Source organism: Amblyomma mixtum, chromosome 9 (genome assembly GCF_055824585.1).
Source record: "Amblyomma mixtum isolate Tamu chromosome 9, ASM5582458v1, whole genome shotgun sequence".
Lineage (NCBI taxonomy): Eukaryota > Metazoa > Arthropoda > Arachnida > Ixodida > Ixodidae > Amblyomma > Amblyomma mixtum.
Window position 1 is genome coordinate 68,268,668 of NC_143020.1, and position 15,723 is coordinate 68,284,390.

At 45.0% G+C, this 15,723-nt stretch overlaps 1 protein-coding gene across 1 annotated transcript; it reads left to right on the forward strand.

Moving 5' to 3' along the window:
- Positions 1–605: 605 nt before the first annotated feature.
- On the forward strand, positions 606–13,331 carry LOC149329531 (uncharacterized). Its single transcript, XM_089562283.1, has 3 exons — positions 606–909; positions 6,711–6,985; positions 9,980–13,331. The coding sequence occupies exons 2-3, from the start codon at positions 6,893–6,895 to the stop codon at positions 11,087–11,089; spliced, it is 1,203 nt and encodes a 400-aa protein (XP_089418409.1). The 5' UTR covers positions 606–909; positions 6,711–6,892; the 3' UTR covers positions 11,090–13,331.
- Positions 13,332–15,723: the final 2,392 nt, after the last annotated feature.

The window sequence follows — 15,723 nt, forward strand, 5'->3', positions numbered from 1 at the left end:
TAGAAAGCTGGAACAATTTAAGCTACAACGATTCCCCCTGTCGGCATGCGAGAGACTTAACAACAAATTACTTCATGCTTATATAGATTTGCAAACTCAAGGAACAGTCCAATATGAGAGCAGCTTTTTGTCAGGCGGGTTATGCTTTCTCTACATTTTTTCCTAGAGGGCACTTCCCCAGGGCACGTTTTTCTTACACCCGCTGCCTAGACATTGGGAAAGGGCTGCAAGCAACCACAGATTTCGGTTTTCAGCGCAAACTGCTTTTATGCACGCAGTCAATAATTATATTACAACGAGGAACACCAATAATATTTTCGGATGGAACTGAACACGATACACAAATTGCTCAACTGAAATACTGAATTATCTACACTTATATAACACCATATCAGAGCTTACCTGGAAGAAATTTTATTTATTCCTCATTTTCATGCTGTGGAGACGCAATAGGGGATATTCAAAATTGCGAAAGTGCGCTTTCCCGCATAACAATGTTGTCCAAAACAAGATGGCTGACTATGCGTTTCCAGCTGAAACAAAGCAGGAAAGGCTATTTTTTTGTTTTATTCTTCCACTTTATACTTGGCAGCAGCGACGACCGACTGAGTGCAGCAACTTATCGTGTCTGCGTCTTTGCTGCAGATTTGCTTTGCGCCGTCTGCACTGTACGCTCAAGACTAGCCCAGCAGCCCAGCTGAGTACACGTGCTTGGCTGACCACCGACTTGGACCGACTACAAGGGGCGTTTCCCGTCAGCGGTTTTCGCTATCTGCAGCATCCACCTGACGCCTGACGTCACACGCATTGGGTTACAAAAGGACCCATCCGCCGCCACGGTCCCCACTTGGCAGCAGCGACGACCGACTGAGTGCAGCAACTTATCGTGTCTCTGCGTCTTTGCTGCAGGTTAGTGCCAAAGCTGTTTGAAATCTGTTGGTCTTTTCCATATCGTCGCTGCTGCCAAATTGTGAGCTTCTTGGCGTTTTTTGTGCAATAGGCCTTGAACGTGACATGGCGAAAGAAGTTGCTAAGCTTAAAAGGAGCTAAAGGCTGAGTTAGTGAAAATTAAAGAAGACTTCAAACAGGAAATAAAAACTTCGCGAGAGTGCATTGAAAGGGATCTTCGAAACGAAATTAGAGAACTAAAGGCTGAACAACGTAACATGACAACGAGCCTTGAGTTTGCTCATGACTCTATGGAAGAGCTGAAACAAAAACTTCAGGCTGAAATCTCAAGGAACGCTAAACTCGAAAAAGAGAATGAAGCACTTAAGGTGAAGTGTATATTATTAGAAAAAAAACATGATGACGCTGTGAGACGCATTGTTCACATGGAGCAGTATTCTCGAAACATGAATATTGAAATCCAAGGTGTAGTAAAGCAGGAAGATGAGAATGTCCTGCAGATTGTTCAAGGGGTTAGAGAAGCAATCAAAGAGCCAATCAGTGAGGATGACATTGAATCCTGCCATCGAGTTCCAACAAGAGATGCTGACAAATCAAACATCATTGTCCAATTCAAATCTCGTTCAAAACGCGACAGCATACTTAGGAAAGGAAAAAAGGCCCGACTGACCAATGAGGATATTGGGATCAGTAATGCCGCCCCAGTATATATAAATGAGCACCTCTGCCCGGCCCTAAAGAGACTCCTGGGTATGACTGTAAAGCGGAAGTATGAGCACAAATGGAAGTCGGTGTGGACTCTGAATGGAAAAATTTTTGCTAAGCAAACAGAATCTTCTGATGTTGTTCAGATCACTTGTGAGGCTGACCTTGTGAAAATCGAGTGAGTCCTAGACAGCTTTAACGCTTTAGTGCGTTATTGTTGCTTGTTAAATCGGTCAAGATGGATTGTCACAGCTTCGTCCTACCTGGGTGCATACGTCCTCAACCACCCTCTCTTCAAACAGTCTTGCACATCAATGCTCGTTCTGTACATGGGAAACAAGATGACATCACACATTTGTTAAGTCAATTTCCTTTTAAATATACCACCATAATGATCTCTGAGACCTGGTACTATGATGGCTGTGACATGCTCCATCTTGATGGGTATGATAGATTCTTTAACAATCGCAAAGATAGACGAGGTGGTGGTGTTGCGCTCCATGTCCAAAGATGTAAAGATTGTGAATTGCTGCCTGATTTTTGTGAAATTAGCAATGATTATGAATGTTTGACTGTGAAGGCTGGGCTAGAGGTTATCACGGTCATGTATCGTCCACCGAAGGGAAACATGAAATCTTTTATGAAATATTTGACCTCCTCCTAGAATATGTTCGAAGCAATAATTTTCAGCTAACATGCGGAGGTGACTTCAATATAAATACCCTCGATAATACTTCAACTGTCATTGATTTCACTATTCAACTTCAGTCGTTGGGATTCATAAGTGTTATCAATACACCGACTCGTGTTACTGTGTCTACTTCATCTGCTTTAGATTTGTTTATAACAAACTCAGAAACTTCTGTTTTTAGTGCTGGTACTATAGCATCGGATGTTAGTGATCACTGTCCCATCTTTATGTTCTATGACTCATTACCAAAACCTAAAAAACGTTCTGAACAAATAACTGTACAATATATGCCTCAGTGTGCTTTAGAGGCTTTCGAAATAGACATTAGCTTCCAAGACTGGTCTTCTGTGTATGACAAGTTAAATGTAAACGATGCATATGTACAATTTCTCGAGATATTTTCCACAATCTATTCCAAACACTTTCCTATCAAAACTTTTACTTTACTCCATCAAAGAAGATAAGAAAGCCGTGGGTAACAACCGAGCACTTAAAGACTATAAAGAGAAAAAATACACTTTTTCACACTTTTCTAACAACGCGAAATCCTGATGCTTTGAAAAATTTCAAAGTGGTCAGAAACAAGCTGAATTCTGAGCTTCGGCGGGCAAAAGTTGCTTACTTTGAAAATCTCTTTGCAAGTATTGGTAAACAACAGCCGGCCGCAGCCTGGAAAGTAATCAATAATGTTCTGGGTAGAGACAGGAAGGATTTATTACCTGATAAAATAACTCACGAAGACCAGATATTTACCGGTGGAGGTCTTGCAGACTTTTTCAATAAGCACTTCATTGGAACTGCACTACAACACAAAAATTCCCAAATAAACGAAGATTTAAGTTGTTCATGCGCCGAAAGTATATTTCTTACACCAACAGATGAAGCAGAAGTTTATAGCACATTTATGTCACTAAAAAACAGCAAAGCCCTTGATATTGATAACCTCCAAATTAAGCCTATCAAGTATGTTATAGAATACCTAACACCAGTACTAATGTATATATTCAATCTTTCTCTTGAATCCGGGGAATTTCCAAATGCGATGAAAAAGTCCCGGGTGTCTGTTGTATACAAAGGAGGGGATAAAAACGTGCCAAAAAATTACCGCCCAATATGTATAATTCCTACATTTGGAAAAGGTTTTGAAAAGATATTATATGACCGCTTTAACAAATTCTTTGAAAAGTTCCACCTAATTTCTAATGCACAGTTTGGCTTCAGAAAAGGACGCTCTACTGAATTAGCATTATTAGAACTTAAGGAATACATAGTGAAAAATTTTGAAAAGAAACTAATAACTGTCAGCCTTTTCATCGACTTCAGTAAAGCTTTCGATTCTCTGGACCATGATATTCTAACTCATAAGCTTTCAGCTTACGGTATCAGGGGTAAGCCTCTATCCTTATTACAGTCCTACTTAACAAACAGGCAGCAATGCGTATATCTTGCCAACCATCAATCGTCCTTTCTACCAATCATCAGAGGTGTACCGCAGGGTAGCGTGCTGGGCCCTTTATTATTCAATGTGTATATCAACAGTATTGTAAACATTGATAAGACCTTAAAATTCATTATATATGCTGATGATTGCACAGTACTATTCTCTGGTGTAGATGTAACTAAACTAATGATCAAATGTAACCAATTGCTTGATACCCTTCAGAAGTGGTGTGGTGCTAATATACTTAAAATCAATCCTACAAAATCAAAAGTGATGGTATTTCGACCAAAAAACAAGGCTATCAGGTTTGAAGGTGTTATTACCTGTGCTGGTGAGAAAATTGAAATCGTTCATGAACACACCATACTTGGGGTAACATTTTCTTCTAACCTTACTTGGGATTCACACGTTCAAAAGTTAACTAATAGTCTCTCGTCAGTGACAGGCGCAATCTGCCGCTGCCGCACTTTTCTTCCTTGTAAAATAAAACTTCAGATATATAATGCGCTATTTGCCTCACGCATCAATTACTGTTCCTTAGTTTGGCTCACAACTACTAAAACAAACATAGAGAAAATTTCACTGCTCCAAAAGAAAGCCATTCGTCATATTGCGAATCTTGATTACCTAGGTCATACTCGACAAGCTCTCCAGGCGCATAATGTTGTAAGGATTCAAAATATGTACAAATTGCGAATTATGTTGTCATACTATTTCCCTTCCAGCTTCAGATCAATGGTAGAAGGTACCACACTGCTAAAAGAAAATAGCCATCCAGTAAACACACGCAACACAGACAAATGGCTAGTACCCTTTTTTCGAACAGACTACAGGCTACAGACACTAGAATACAATCTTCCTACAATTCTCAACAAATACAAAGACACGAATAAACCTACCAAAGCTGCACTACGTCATTATTTTGTAATGATGTAACCTGATGTTCTTTCTCTTAGCTGAAACTTTCTCTCCAATTTTCCTCAGTTTGTTTAACAAATTTCCCTTTTAAAGCGTTAATAAAGTGTGTAAGATTTGCTGTCATTTATTGAGTTGATTGTATGCATATTTCCTTGCAGTTAGTGTTATTTGCCAAATTGATAATTTTCGTGTCCTCTTAATATAACTATATGTTCACTGCCTTTATTTGAATCCATGATACTGTTTTGTTTCCTTGTTGTAACAACTATTTGCTTCTCTATGTATATGAATATTCTTTTAATGTGTGCTGTTATGCCTTGTAACGGCTGGCTGGGGCCTCGTCAAGCTGTTTACGCACAGCTTTTAGCCCAGTCAGCCGACCAGAACCTTCTGGAAAAATAAATTGAAATTGAAATTGAAATTGAAAATACGTTTCTTACATTCTATCCACACCTTTAGCGCCTGTCTTCTAGCCCACGTAGTTTCTTTATAGCGAAGTCGGCCATCTTGTTTTTGGCAACATAGTTATGTGGGAAAGCGCACTTGCGGAATTTTGAATATCCCCTATTGGTGCGAAAACAATGCAGTTTGTTTCGCAACCTGGAGCAGCATACGTAAAGAATATAGTTCCCTTTAAGTGCTGTTCCTAGACTGTCGCTTTTGAGTCGTGCCTTGTAGGGAACTGTAACAATGCGATCATAACGCGACTATTTCCGCATAAATCTAAATCGTCTGACTCTGAAACTTTCACCTTTAGCTTCAATCAGAACCACCGCATGGAAAGAATGCAGCCAGTAAACCCTCAGCTCGCCGGAAAAGTTTTCAAATCGTAGCATTATCATAGATCGTTATAAACTTCCAAATACACCATTGTCCAACAAATATAGACGTAAGCGCCCACTCCTCCCATAGCGGACGGAGGAGAGCCAACTAGAGCGTCGTATCGTCGTCATGACATCGGTATCCAGCTGAAAAAAAACTTCATTCCCTAGCGAAATGCAAACTAGGGCCGTCGAAAAAATAGACAGCTTTGTATGTCCGTCACTCCGGTAATTTCGCCGCGGTCGTAGCCTTATCACGCTACGTGGGTGGGCAGGAATCATTCATTCACTTTTAAGCATGAATTTAATTCCAGTTGATAGGTGCGCTGAAATAACCGAAACCGAAACTAACCGGAATTTCCTACCCCTGACTTAGTGCCTGCGACGATTCAAACAGAATGTCTCAGTTAGTAATTCGCTCCAAAATCCGCTCACCCGTGCAAAGGTTTAACAAGAGCGGATGAACGCCTGTTTCTCTGTTTCTCCACCTCGTCAATAACACCATGATGTGCCCGGCCTCGCTAAAGCACTTTGACCCTGAATTCTGCGGGGAGTGCCCGCACTGTGCGGAAACGTCCTCGGACCTCTACCACGTGGTGCGAGCGTGCTTCTCCAACGCCGCCTTTACCCCAACCCAAACCCCACCGGCGAGGACTGGGAGGCGAGCCTACTCGCCTGCTCCGATCTGAAAGCCCAAAAGGGGACAGTCGTACGAACAATGCCAGAAGTGCGAGCCACTGCAGTCCGGTACAAGGGGAGGGACACTAAGCCTGACCCCAGTGCAACCTGCATGTAACCCTATCTTTGCAGAGGAAAAAAACGTTTTTAGCACAACCCCAAAATTTAATTTCGACCGTTATGCGGGGAAGAGAAAATTTTGATTCGCTTGATTCCACGAGAGAAAAAACGCGTAAGCTACGGCTCTAACGGAGATGGCAGTTGCAGCACGACACATAATGAACGCAAAGTGGCCCAGCAGGCGATATGTTCCGCGAGAGGCAGTGGGTGCAGCTGATATAGTTGCCTTGAAATCTTTGATTCGTTTGATTCCACGAAAAAAAAACCCCGTGAGCTACGGCTCAGCTGATATAATGCAGCTGATATAATTGCTTTGAGGGCAACGGACAAATGCAAATAGAAAACAGCCCGATTCTCGCGGGCTGAAAAATACATTTTTTCAGGCGGCGTGGCAGCGAGCGGTCGTTGACGGCGATGTCTCTTGCAGGTGCCCAGTACACGCTTCTCGGCTTCGGTCTGGAACTCGACTGGAGGCGTCTCAGCTTCGTGGAGCCCATTCCGACGAACAGGGTGTGCAGTGCCTGCGGGCTGGTCCGGAAAAGAGCCGCGTTGCTTTCCTGCACGCATGTCCTATGCGACTCTTGCTACGAACAATGCGCCCAGGAAGAGATGCACGTCTGTCCTCTCGATGGCAACGAGTGGCACGACGGAGACTACGTCGACTGGAGGGACTTTCCTCTAGATGAGCTGCTGCAGAGAGAGGTGAGTGAATAGACTCCTACCCATTGTTGTTTTCGGCTCTCCTACCCCTTCATTTCGCAGTATAAGTCTTAGGTCGTCCACCGTTTCGCATGTAGCAGAATAAAATATGGAAGTGCATTTACAGCAACTGCTCTACGAAAGCTTCTTCTGCAGCACCAGTCAAACACGTACACCTCGGAATCATTTAGGTAGAGTCATGGTAAAAAGAAAAACCTGGGACCGCTGCGCATGGAGTGGCTGCGCACCGCTATCGCGGCCCTGCGGCTGCTCTAAATACCATGACCTTGGCCTGCTACTCCACAATGGGGACAGAGCCAGGGAGGAAAGGGAAAGTGCGAATGAAGGTTGATGAAACGCCGTAACACGGTGGCCGCGCTTACAGGTACTCATGCACACAAGTACTCAGGGGCGGTGTTATCAAAGGACGCCCGAAAGTGAAGGGAATGTTTCCTTCGCCCTCTTTATCCTCGTAGAAAGCGAACGGCGGCGCGCCGGCGGTGGCATCGACTCGATAGAGGAACTGAGGCGCTCCTGGCGTCGTTATAGCTGCCTGAGGTTTGAAACGAAAAGCTTCACTAGGCTCGTCAACACCGGGTCTGGCGTGCGCCGTCATCAATTTTAGCCAGAGCTGCGCATGCGCGAAACCGAGTGACGTCACGCAGAGCGCAGGTGGCCGCTGCTGCCGCAGCTATCGTCGCAGCCGCGCGCTGACTCTGTCGTCTGAGCGTCGCCGTTTCTCCTCCTCACCACCGTTTTACCCTTCGCCACTGCCGCATGGTCGCCGCCGCCGTCCCAACAGAAGGTTCTTTCGCAAGGCGTTGCGAGAACGCGTGAGCGGCGGCGGCGGCCATAGAAGAAGCGGCCATCCTGTATAAGGCGCGCTTGCCCATAGAACAGGCGCAGACACTCGCCATGGAAGGATAAAAAGCAACAGTCGGACGGCGCAGAAACACCGATCCAGATGTGGTAGCATGCGAGTCGGCTGAAAAGCAGCGAGAGCTTTTATCTTATCCAGGCTTAAGCTTAGCTAAGCCACAGCCATTTTTTTTCGACCAAGACTGTACATTCTAACCTCAAAAAGCCCACGCCAGGGAAAGGTCTGCAAATCCTCGCAGCTTGGGAGTGTGATAAGTCTGGATCTTCCATTCGCGCTACTAACGCACTAATCTTAGCTTTTCAGTTTCGAGCGAAACAATCGCGTTGCAAATAGCAATACCAAAAGTGGACCTCAGCCTTTTTTTATCCTTCCTGGAAGATTTGTTGTTCGTTGAGCGCATTGTTTTTTCGCCTTTATTCTTGTTTTATGGAAATCCTAAGTTGCAAAAAAATAGAAATACATTCACGTCATTCAGCAAGGGAGTGGTAGTAGCCATGCTCAGTCGCCTTTGGTATGTCGACCCCATGACGCCGGCGCTTACAGTGGCAGGGCCTATACGTTCATGAGGGAAGAGCCTGACAGACTATTCTCACTGAAGCTTTAGGTGTCACCACACTTGCCTGATTTCGCTTCCTTGGCTGTTATGGAATATGATAAGGCGCTGGGGAACTGGCCGGTCGGCAAGCGCCTGATACTTTTAAAATATGGCTAGCTGCACATTGCGTGGCAGTTCAAAGCCGTGGAGGGGTTAGGCTGATTTCTGTTTTCAACATACCGAACATTTGAATGCTGTATTTACAGCATGTACTAAACATGTCACGTTATGGAGTCATAACTCCCATTGGAAGGCCTTGAAGGTTTAACAAAGCGGACACGTATTCCCGCATTATTAACAGCACTCCACGGTTTGGATTTATTTCTCCCCCAATGCGCTCACCTTGCTTGTAGCTCAGCGACTCTAGATGTCGAAATTATGCTAGAAGAAGTCAAGGCGTTAAGCAGTGTATACTACTGAGTTGGTGATGGAACGTCGAATTTTCGCTTCCGCGAGAAAAAATAGAGCCCATTGTTACTGTACGTTTAAATCTGAGAAAGTTCGAGAGGTAGTTTTATGCAGTGCGTGATACGGCTGTCACAGACCGGTAATCTGAAAGTTTGCAGAGCTTGATGAGGCAAAAAGGAATGTTTTGAGAACAAGACGTGTCAATCAAGGGCGGTGACGACTTCAGAGAAAGAACTAATTCTTGCTTTTCCCGACGAAGAGAGATTTCTGTTTTCATATTTTTGCTTCCGCGTTTCGCTGCATTACGATACTGTAGTGTAAAGGAGTGCAACTATTGTGTAAGCAATCAAAGCGACTTGGTAAGCGTGTAACCGCTGCTCTTGCTTCCACGGCCTAAGGAGAAGGGACATCATTGGAACACAACTGGCAGCAGTAATTTCGCTTATGTGTTTACAACTCCTACCCTTACAACTCTTATCTCTTCCTTTAGGTTTCATGCATCGGATTCTGCGAGCAACATGTAACACTTTTATCATACAGAGCGAATTTTGAAGTTGCTTATCTTTCAAAAACCTGAGTTCATAATCTGTGCTCTATCTCGATGAGTCTTCAGCAAGAAATGACGTCTGATGTTCCGGAAGGGTTTTCTGTTGATATAGAAAAAGATACAGAATTTTTGCCTAAATTCTATAAACATCCCAAAAAAAGAATTGAATGAACGTTAGCTTTTCTTGTTAGTTTCCTCTTGTCTTTCAAATGCCGGTTTGTCGTGCTGATTTTTAACTGCTGTCATTGTATTTAGGAGAAACTAAAATTGCAAGAGGAGCCGTAAGAAGGTATAATTGTAAAAGTAATACAGTTTATTGAGTATAGAATCCGGAGTGGAAGTGAATGAACGCCTAAGAGAGAAAATGTAGCCGTATCTCTCCAGTCATGCATTGGAGATGTAATGTGATAGTTCTGCTGTTCAAGAGAATTGAGCGATTCTACTGCCCCTGAGCTCAAACAATAGCTGATGTGAAATCGCAGGGGGAGTTAACTTCACAAAAATTATCAACTGTGTTCTTTGGGAGATAATTTCATTGCAATGAATGTATCTTTTTTTGGTTTGCAGGTCAAGTGCTGGAATGCCGAGAGCGGTTGTCCGCACGTGACAGCTGCTTCCAAGATCAGCGATCATTTCCAGAGTGAATGTCTCCACCACTCAACAAGCTGCCTGAGGTGTTCGATCAAAGTGCTCTGCAGCGAAATGTGCGCGCACCTCAGATTGGGAACTTGCGGCTCGTTGACTGACCCTGCTTTGAAACCCCAAAAAAATTGTGACCTCAAGGGTGAAATTGAGTCTTTTCATACTTTCAGCCGAACATTTGAAAAGAAGGCGGATGAAATCAAGGGCTATCTCGACAGAATCACTGCTGATAATAGCACGCACGATGACAGGCTGAATGAAATGTCTCACGATATCAACACATTCAAAGAAGGTGTAAGGCAAGTACAGGCAGCTGCAGTGCCTGAGAACTTAAAGGAAACCTTGCGTGAAATCTTAGCGTCAAACGCGGAAATCAAAGAAAGTTTGACCACACGCAGCGACACCATAAACAATCTTTCCGCACGGATGGACCGCTTGGAAAAAGTATTGAAAGATCACTTGGGCAATTTGACAACGGAAACTGCAGGAAGCATTTGCCAAATCACAGCTGCCCTGGAGCAAGCCAGAACACAAGGGAGGGAGAATGGTCAGAAGACGTTGGAGCGCATCACAAAAGTGCATACACTGGCTCAGCTGCAAGCAACGCGGTGCGAGTTTTTTGTAAAAGGTGTGAAATCCCTCGAAGAGAAAGCGCTGAAGGAAGGAAGTGCTTGGTTTTACAACGAGAGGGTGTACTTGCGTATTTACTGCATATTACCTGGCCTATACTTCTGGAATAGAGGTGACTCGGTTACTGCGCATGTTTGCTTACAGCTGCACGAAGGCGACCTGGACGAAGTTGTTCTGTGGCCATTCGAGCAAAGAATCAAGCTGAGCGTCGTGCACCCGCAAGGAGGCGCCGAACGTGAGGTCGAGGATAAAACAATACGTTCTTGGAAGAATTACAAAAAGCCGGAGACTTCAAGCAATTTTGGCGTTTATCTCCTGAAGACGTCGTTCGTTCTAGCGGATCTCCTGAATGACGGGTTTGTTGAAGACGACAAGCTTCGAGTCAAGTGGGAGCTCCTGCCTTGAGTATGTCTTCTAACGGCAGAGGGACAAGGAAGTGGCGCGTGTACTTGGCAGGAGTAAAGTTTTTTCTTTTTAATACCACCAAATCTGAAGAAAGCTTCGTGGCCACTATAATATTTAGCACTTCTTCCAAGATAAATTTGCAGTTTAAATGTCAGTTACCATGGTTAGCTTTACACGTCATTACTGTTTCGCTGTTCACATCACTACTTTTACGAGTTTTATGATCTCCGTTGCCAATCGAAATATGGGTTTGAAAGTAAAAGCTTTTACTTCTGCTCATAGCCTGTTTCATAGTCGTAACTGTGTATGTGATATTTCTGGGAATAAAGGGAACCTTTGTGTTCGTCGTCTTATGTCATAGAAGAATGCTCCTACGTTCTTGTGCTAACTTAAGAAAAAGCTATCATTGTGCCGTGTCTATACCCCCTATAGGTAAATCTAATCTTTTAAAACGGTGCCCTTGAAGCCTGGTAACCATCAATACCCACGTCAAGCAAGGAAACCTTTGTGAAAAGCGGAAAGGATGGACGGTAAATGCCGCCAATTGAATTCCTTTTGAACGCCCTTTGTTCTGGCCGCCACTGAACCTTTCAACACCATACGGTGGTTGCGGAGATTTATGCGGGATAAGGGATTTACGCGCCCTTTAGTTTCGAAGGAGGCCGCGATAAAATTCTGAGATAAATGCGATAGACAGATAAGCGCGAACTTGTACTTCCCTTTACTCCGCGGTTTAGTGGCCTTGTAAAGCGATTAAGGCTAGTACCCAAATTACCATGTTCGATTTGAGCGTGTCTTCATGTGAGGAGAGGAAGCACATAAAAATTTAATGGCCGCAAGACGAGTTCCCTGCCAGATATAAATGCGTCGGATGCCAGGAAAGTCAGCACTAGCGCTCTTTCGTGTGTAAGTGTATTGACCTTCGTGAACATGCGTACGGTACGAGCACAGTGACGCTAGGGAGATTTGAAGTTTCCTGCCAAACTCTATCAATGAAATGGAGGTGATGTCTTTGGCCGTCTCCTCCCAAGTATTCACCAGAATGTATTGTCATTTTGGTTTGGCGCTGTTCGCAGTGCGCTGGCCCGTTTTTTTTAACCTCAACGCTGCAGCTATTCGGATCTTCTGAACTGCATGATGGGGGCTCAGAGCTTCCCTTTCTCCTTTTTTATTTTCCCTTTACCTAAATAAGGTTACAAGCAACATGATGTATTGACCATGCAATGTGCGAATAAAACAGTAGTCTTGCGTTCCATGCTCAGGCGAGCGGACGCTTCTAAGAATGCCTCAATGGTATCCAGATAAAGCAGGCGTGCTTCATTTTACTCCGCTCTTGTTCAGGCTTACAGTGATGTAATGCTTTTGATCTCACGCCCTAAGAAAATGCCAAACCTCGGTGATATGTGGATCTCGAGAGGCAGCTCAAATTATGAATTTTCCGACTGGATATATCACATACGGTTATGAATAAGCCCAAGTATAGTACGATGCCAAAGTTACAGCCAGTATCTCTTTATGTTTGCTGTTTATGGTTATTGTTTACCTGGAATTTAAGTTCATCAAAATTATACTCTCGTCACAGGGACTCATAGCGTTGTTCCTGGGAAACCTCTGGTTACTTCGCGTTGTAAAAAAAACGTGACCTCGGTTCAAAGGGTAGGACACAGCCTCTTAAGTGGTCATAGAAAGATTCTTTGGTTATTTGCATTTTCCAGTTCCTATAGAGTTCTACACTTTGCTTCTTTACATTAAATTAAGTTTCAACTTTCCGCGTTTTTTACCTGTCGCTTAAAGCTCTTTATTTTATCCGCCTTGTTCCCAGCATACTTACTGGCTAGTTGGATAGTCCTTCGCGGCCACTCCGAGTCAGCTCTGTTTCTGTAGAAGTATTTTAGCAAATTAGCTGCCCTCCAATTGTCGAGGAAATAAGAATACTAGGCATGTATATTAACAGAAAAGGGAAAAACAAAAGTACGCTAGACAAGCTCAAAGCGCAAGCTGAACTTGTCGTCAGAGCCTTCAGAAAGGTATCTAGAAGGGGGGAAGGACTCTCAGAGTCCAGCAAACTAAGACTCACGCAGGCCTTCATCGTTAGCAGGATATGCTACGCAACCCCATTCCTGAAAATAAACACAACCGAAGAAAAGGCATTAGACACAATCATCAGAAAATGTGTCAAACGAGCGCTAGGGCTGCCCATTTCCACGTCCAATGATATACTGGAGAAAATGGGCCTGCATAACAATTGGAGAGAACTGACTGAAGCGGTTAGAACATCGCAAATCGAAAGGCTAACATCCACACCCGCAGGAAGGAAATACCTAGAGCTAGCGAAATGGGCAACCGTAGATAGCACAGTGAACACCAGAACAGATCTGGGAAGAGAAATAAGAGAGCATCTTATTATCGCTCCCATACCTAGAAACATGCATCCCATCCACGACAAAGGCAGAAGGAAAACCAGGGTCGCACAGCTGGCTACTAAGCTAGGCAAGATGCCACAGGGAACCGTGGCCTACACTGATGCCGCGGTAGGCACGCTAGGAGACACCGTCTCCGTAGCCGTCGGGGACTCAGGCAGAACGTTACGCGTTGTAAGACACCTTGACTTAAAACCCTTTGTGGCGGAGGAGGTTGCAATAGCGATCGCTCTAACTCAGCCAGGTACCAAATACGTAGTAAGCGACTGCAAAGCCGCAATTAGAAATTACAGCAAGAGACGCATCCACGAAATGGCGGCTAAATATCTAAAAGACTTTATCCCAGCCCACAATATTCTAATTATCTGGACCCCAGCCCACACGGGTCTGGTTGGAAACGAGGCCGCCCACAGGCTCGCCCGCTCCTCTTTACCCCGGGGAGCCGTGGACACCTCATACGAATTCAGCACTAAAGAGGAAACCAATACCTTTAATAGCATCACAGACATTCAGAAAAAGAACAAAAGGATCTATCCTCCTCCGGATAGATCACTTAGCTCGGCTGAGGCCTATGACTGGAGAAGACTCCAAGCTAGAAACTTCGCATCCCCGCTCTGGAGGAGCTGGACAGGAGGTGACACGAGGGAGGATGCGGAGGTGTGCGAGTTCTGCGGGCATACCACTACACTCGAACACATACTATGGAGATGCCCCAGTGCCCCAGGATATGGCAGAATCAATAATGCAGAGGAATGGGAGACCATACTCAGAAGTGCCGACCTTAGCATACAACGATACGCTACCCGCCTGGCAGCAGAAGCTGCGCGACTATACCGTTGCTAGTCTTCCAGCTGCGACGCTGCCCCTCCCCGGACGCCTGCGTGCGGACCCGGAGGGGCACGGGTCTTCTTCTGGCAGAAATAAAGTTTCTTCACTCACTCACTCCTCTTATCGTCAAGTTTTCTCTGGTGTTCTTCATATTATTACGTGACGGCAAGCCGATGAAACCAGGATTGAATTCATTGTAAAACATTTTATCCGTCGAAAAGAGTTTGGTGCTAAGATGTGGCGTGAAGTGGTCGAGAGTACATAGCCCTCGACGACTTTGTCAGCCCACTCCACCACCAGAACTTGCGTTCTGATATCAGAGCTACCCAGCACAGACTCTCACCGCTCGAGAGAGGGAGCAGTAACTAGATAACCCGGAGGTGGCTCTATTTTGCAAACCCATATGAGATGATCGTAGTTTTCTCTTTGGCTGCAGTGTTTACAGTTCGGATTGTATAAATCGGGATAAATGTGCCCAAGGAGTGATGGGACTGGTATCGATCTCGTCTGTAGACGACACCGCGTAACCTCTTGTTCTTTAGTCAGGCTTTTGTCCGGAAGGGGCAAGTTCTTCTCTCTAGTTTAAAATGATTGGTTAGATCATGATATGTGATTATGGAGTCCGTCGTGAAATCGAGGGAGCCAGTCTCATCCACTGCCCGGTCGACGAAACCTCGGGCTTTATTCTGGGCTGCCTCGTTCCCCAGATTCTACAAATGGGCTGCCACCCATATCATTTCGGTATAATTTGGTGAGAATTTGGTGGCGTTAAGGATAGGACTACGTGAGAAATGGCGACGGTATGATTTTAATGGCGGCGGGCCTTTCGCGTGCACTCCGTGCCGCGCCACTGTCCACTTTGTCGCCTTCTAGTCCGTCACCCTACCCGGCGCCACCGAGTGATCATCCTGCTCGCGTGAATTAGCAGAATGGCAGTGACGACGAACTGCAGAACGTGACGATGGGTCTGACAGGAGGGATGAACCCAGAACAGAATATCAAGGGCTTGCCGTCACGATCAAAGACGTAAGGAGATAATGGTGGGATGAGCGCTAGACCAGGGATCTCCTGGGCCGTAACTCTTCTTGATCAGATGGCCAAGGTGGGACGTTTGACACAATCATCAAACAATTCCGCCGGTTCGATTAAGCGAAGGGCAGCCGAACTTCTCCACAGTTCACGCGGTTACCGAATACAATCGCGATGTCCCCCTGCGAAGATTCGACTTCACCGTGGCCCCCGCCGAACTCTGAGATCCTGACACGACTTTTGCGCCAGGAACAAAAGCAGTAGCCATCATTGCTTCTGAACCACCAGCACCAGACAGTATTCCAGCAGTATCCCTCATACTGGCTGTTGAAATCCGTTGAAATAAGTTGAAATATC

What these genes read in the sequence shown, in the direction of transcription:
- LOC149329531 (XM_089562283.1), top strand. Translation starts at nt 6,893, where the DNA reads ATGCACGTCTGTCCTCTCGATGGCAACGAGTGGCACGACGGAGACTAC. An exon ending in ATGAGCTGCTGCAGAGAGAG is followed by an intron (nt 6,986 to 9,979) that starts GTGAGTGAATAG and finishes TTTGGTTTGCAG; the next exon opens with GTCAAGTGCTGGAATGCCGA.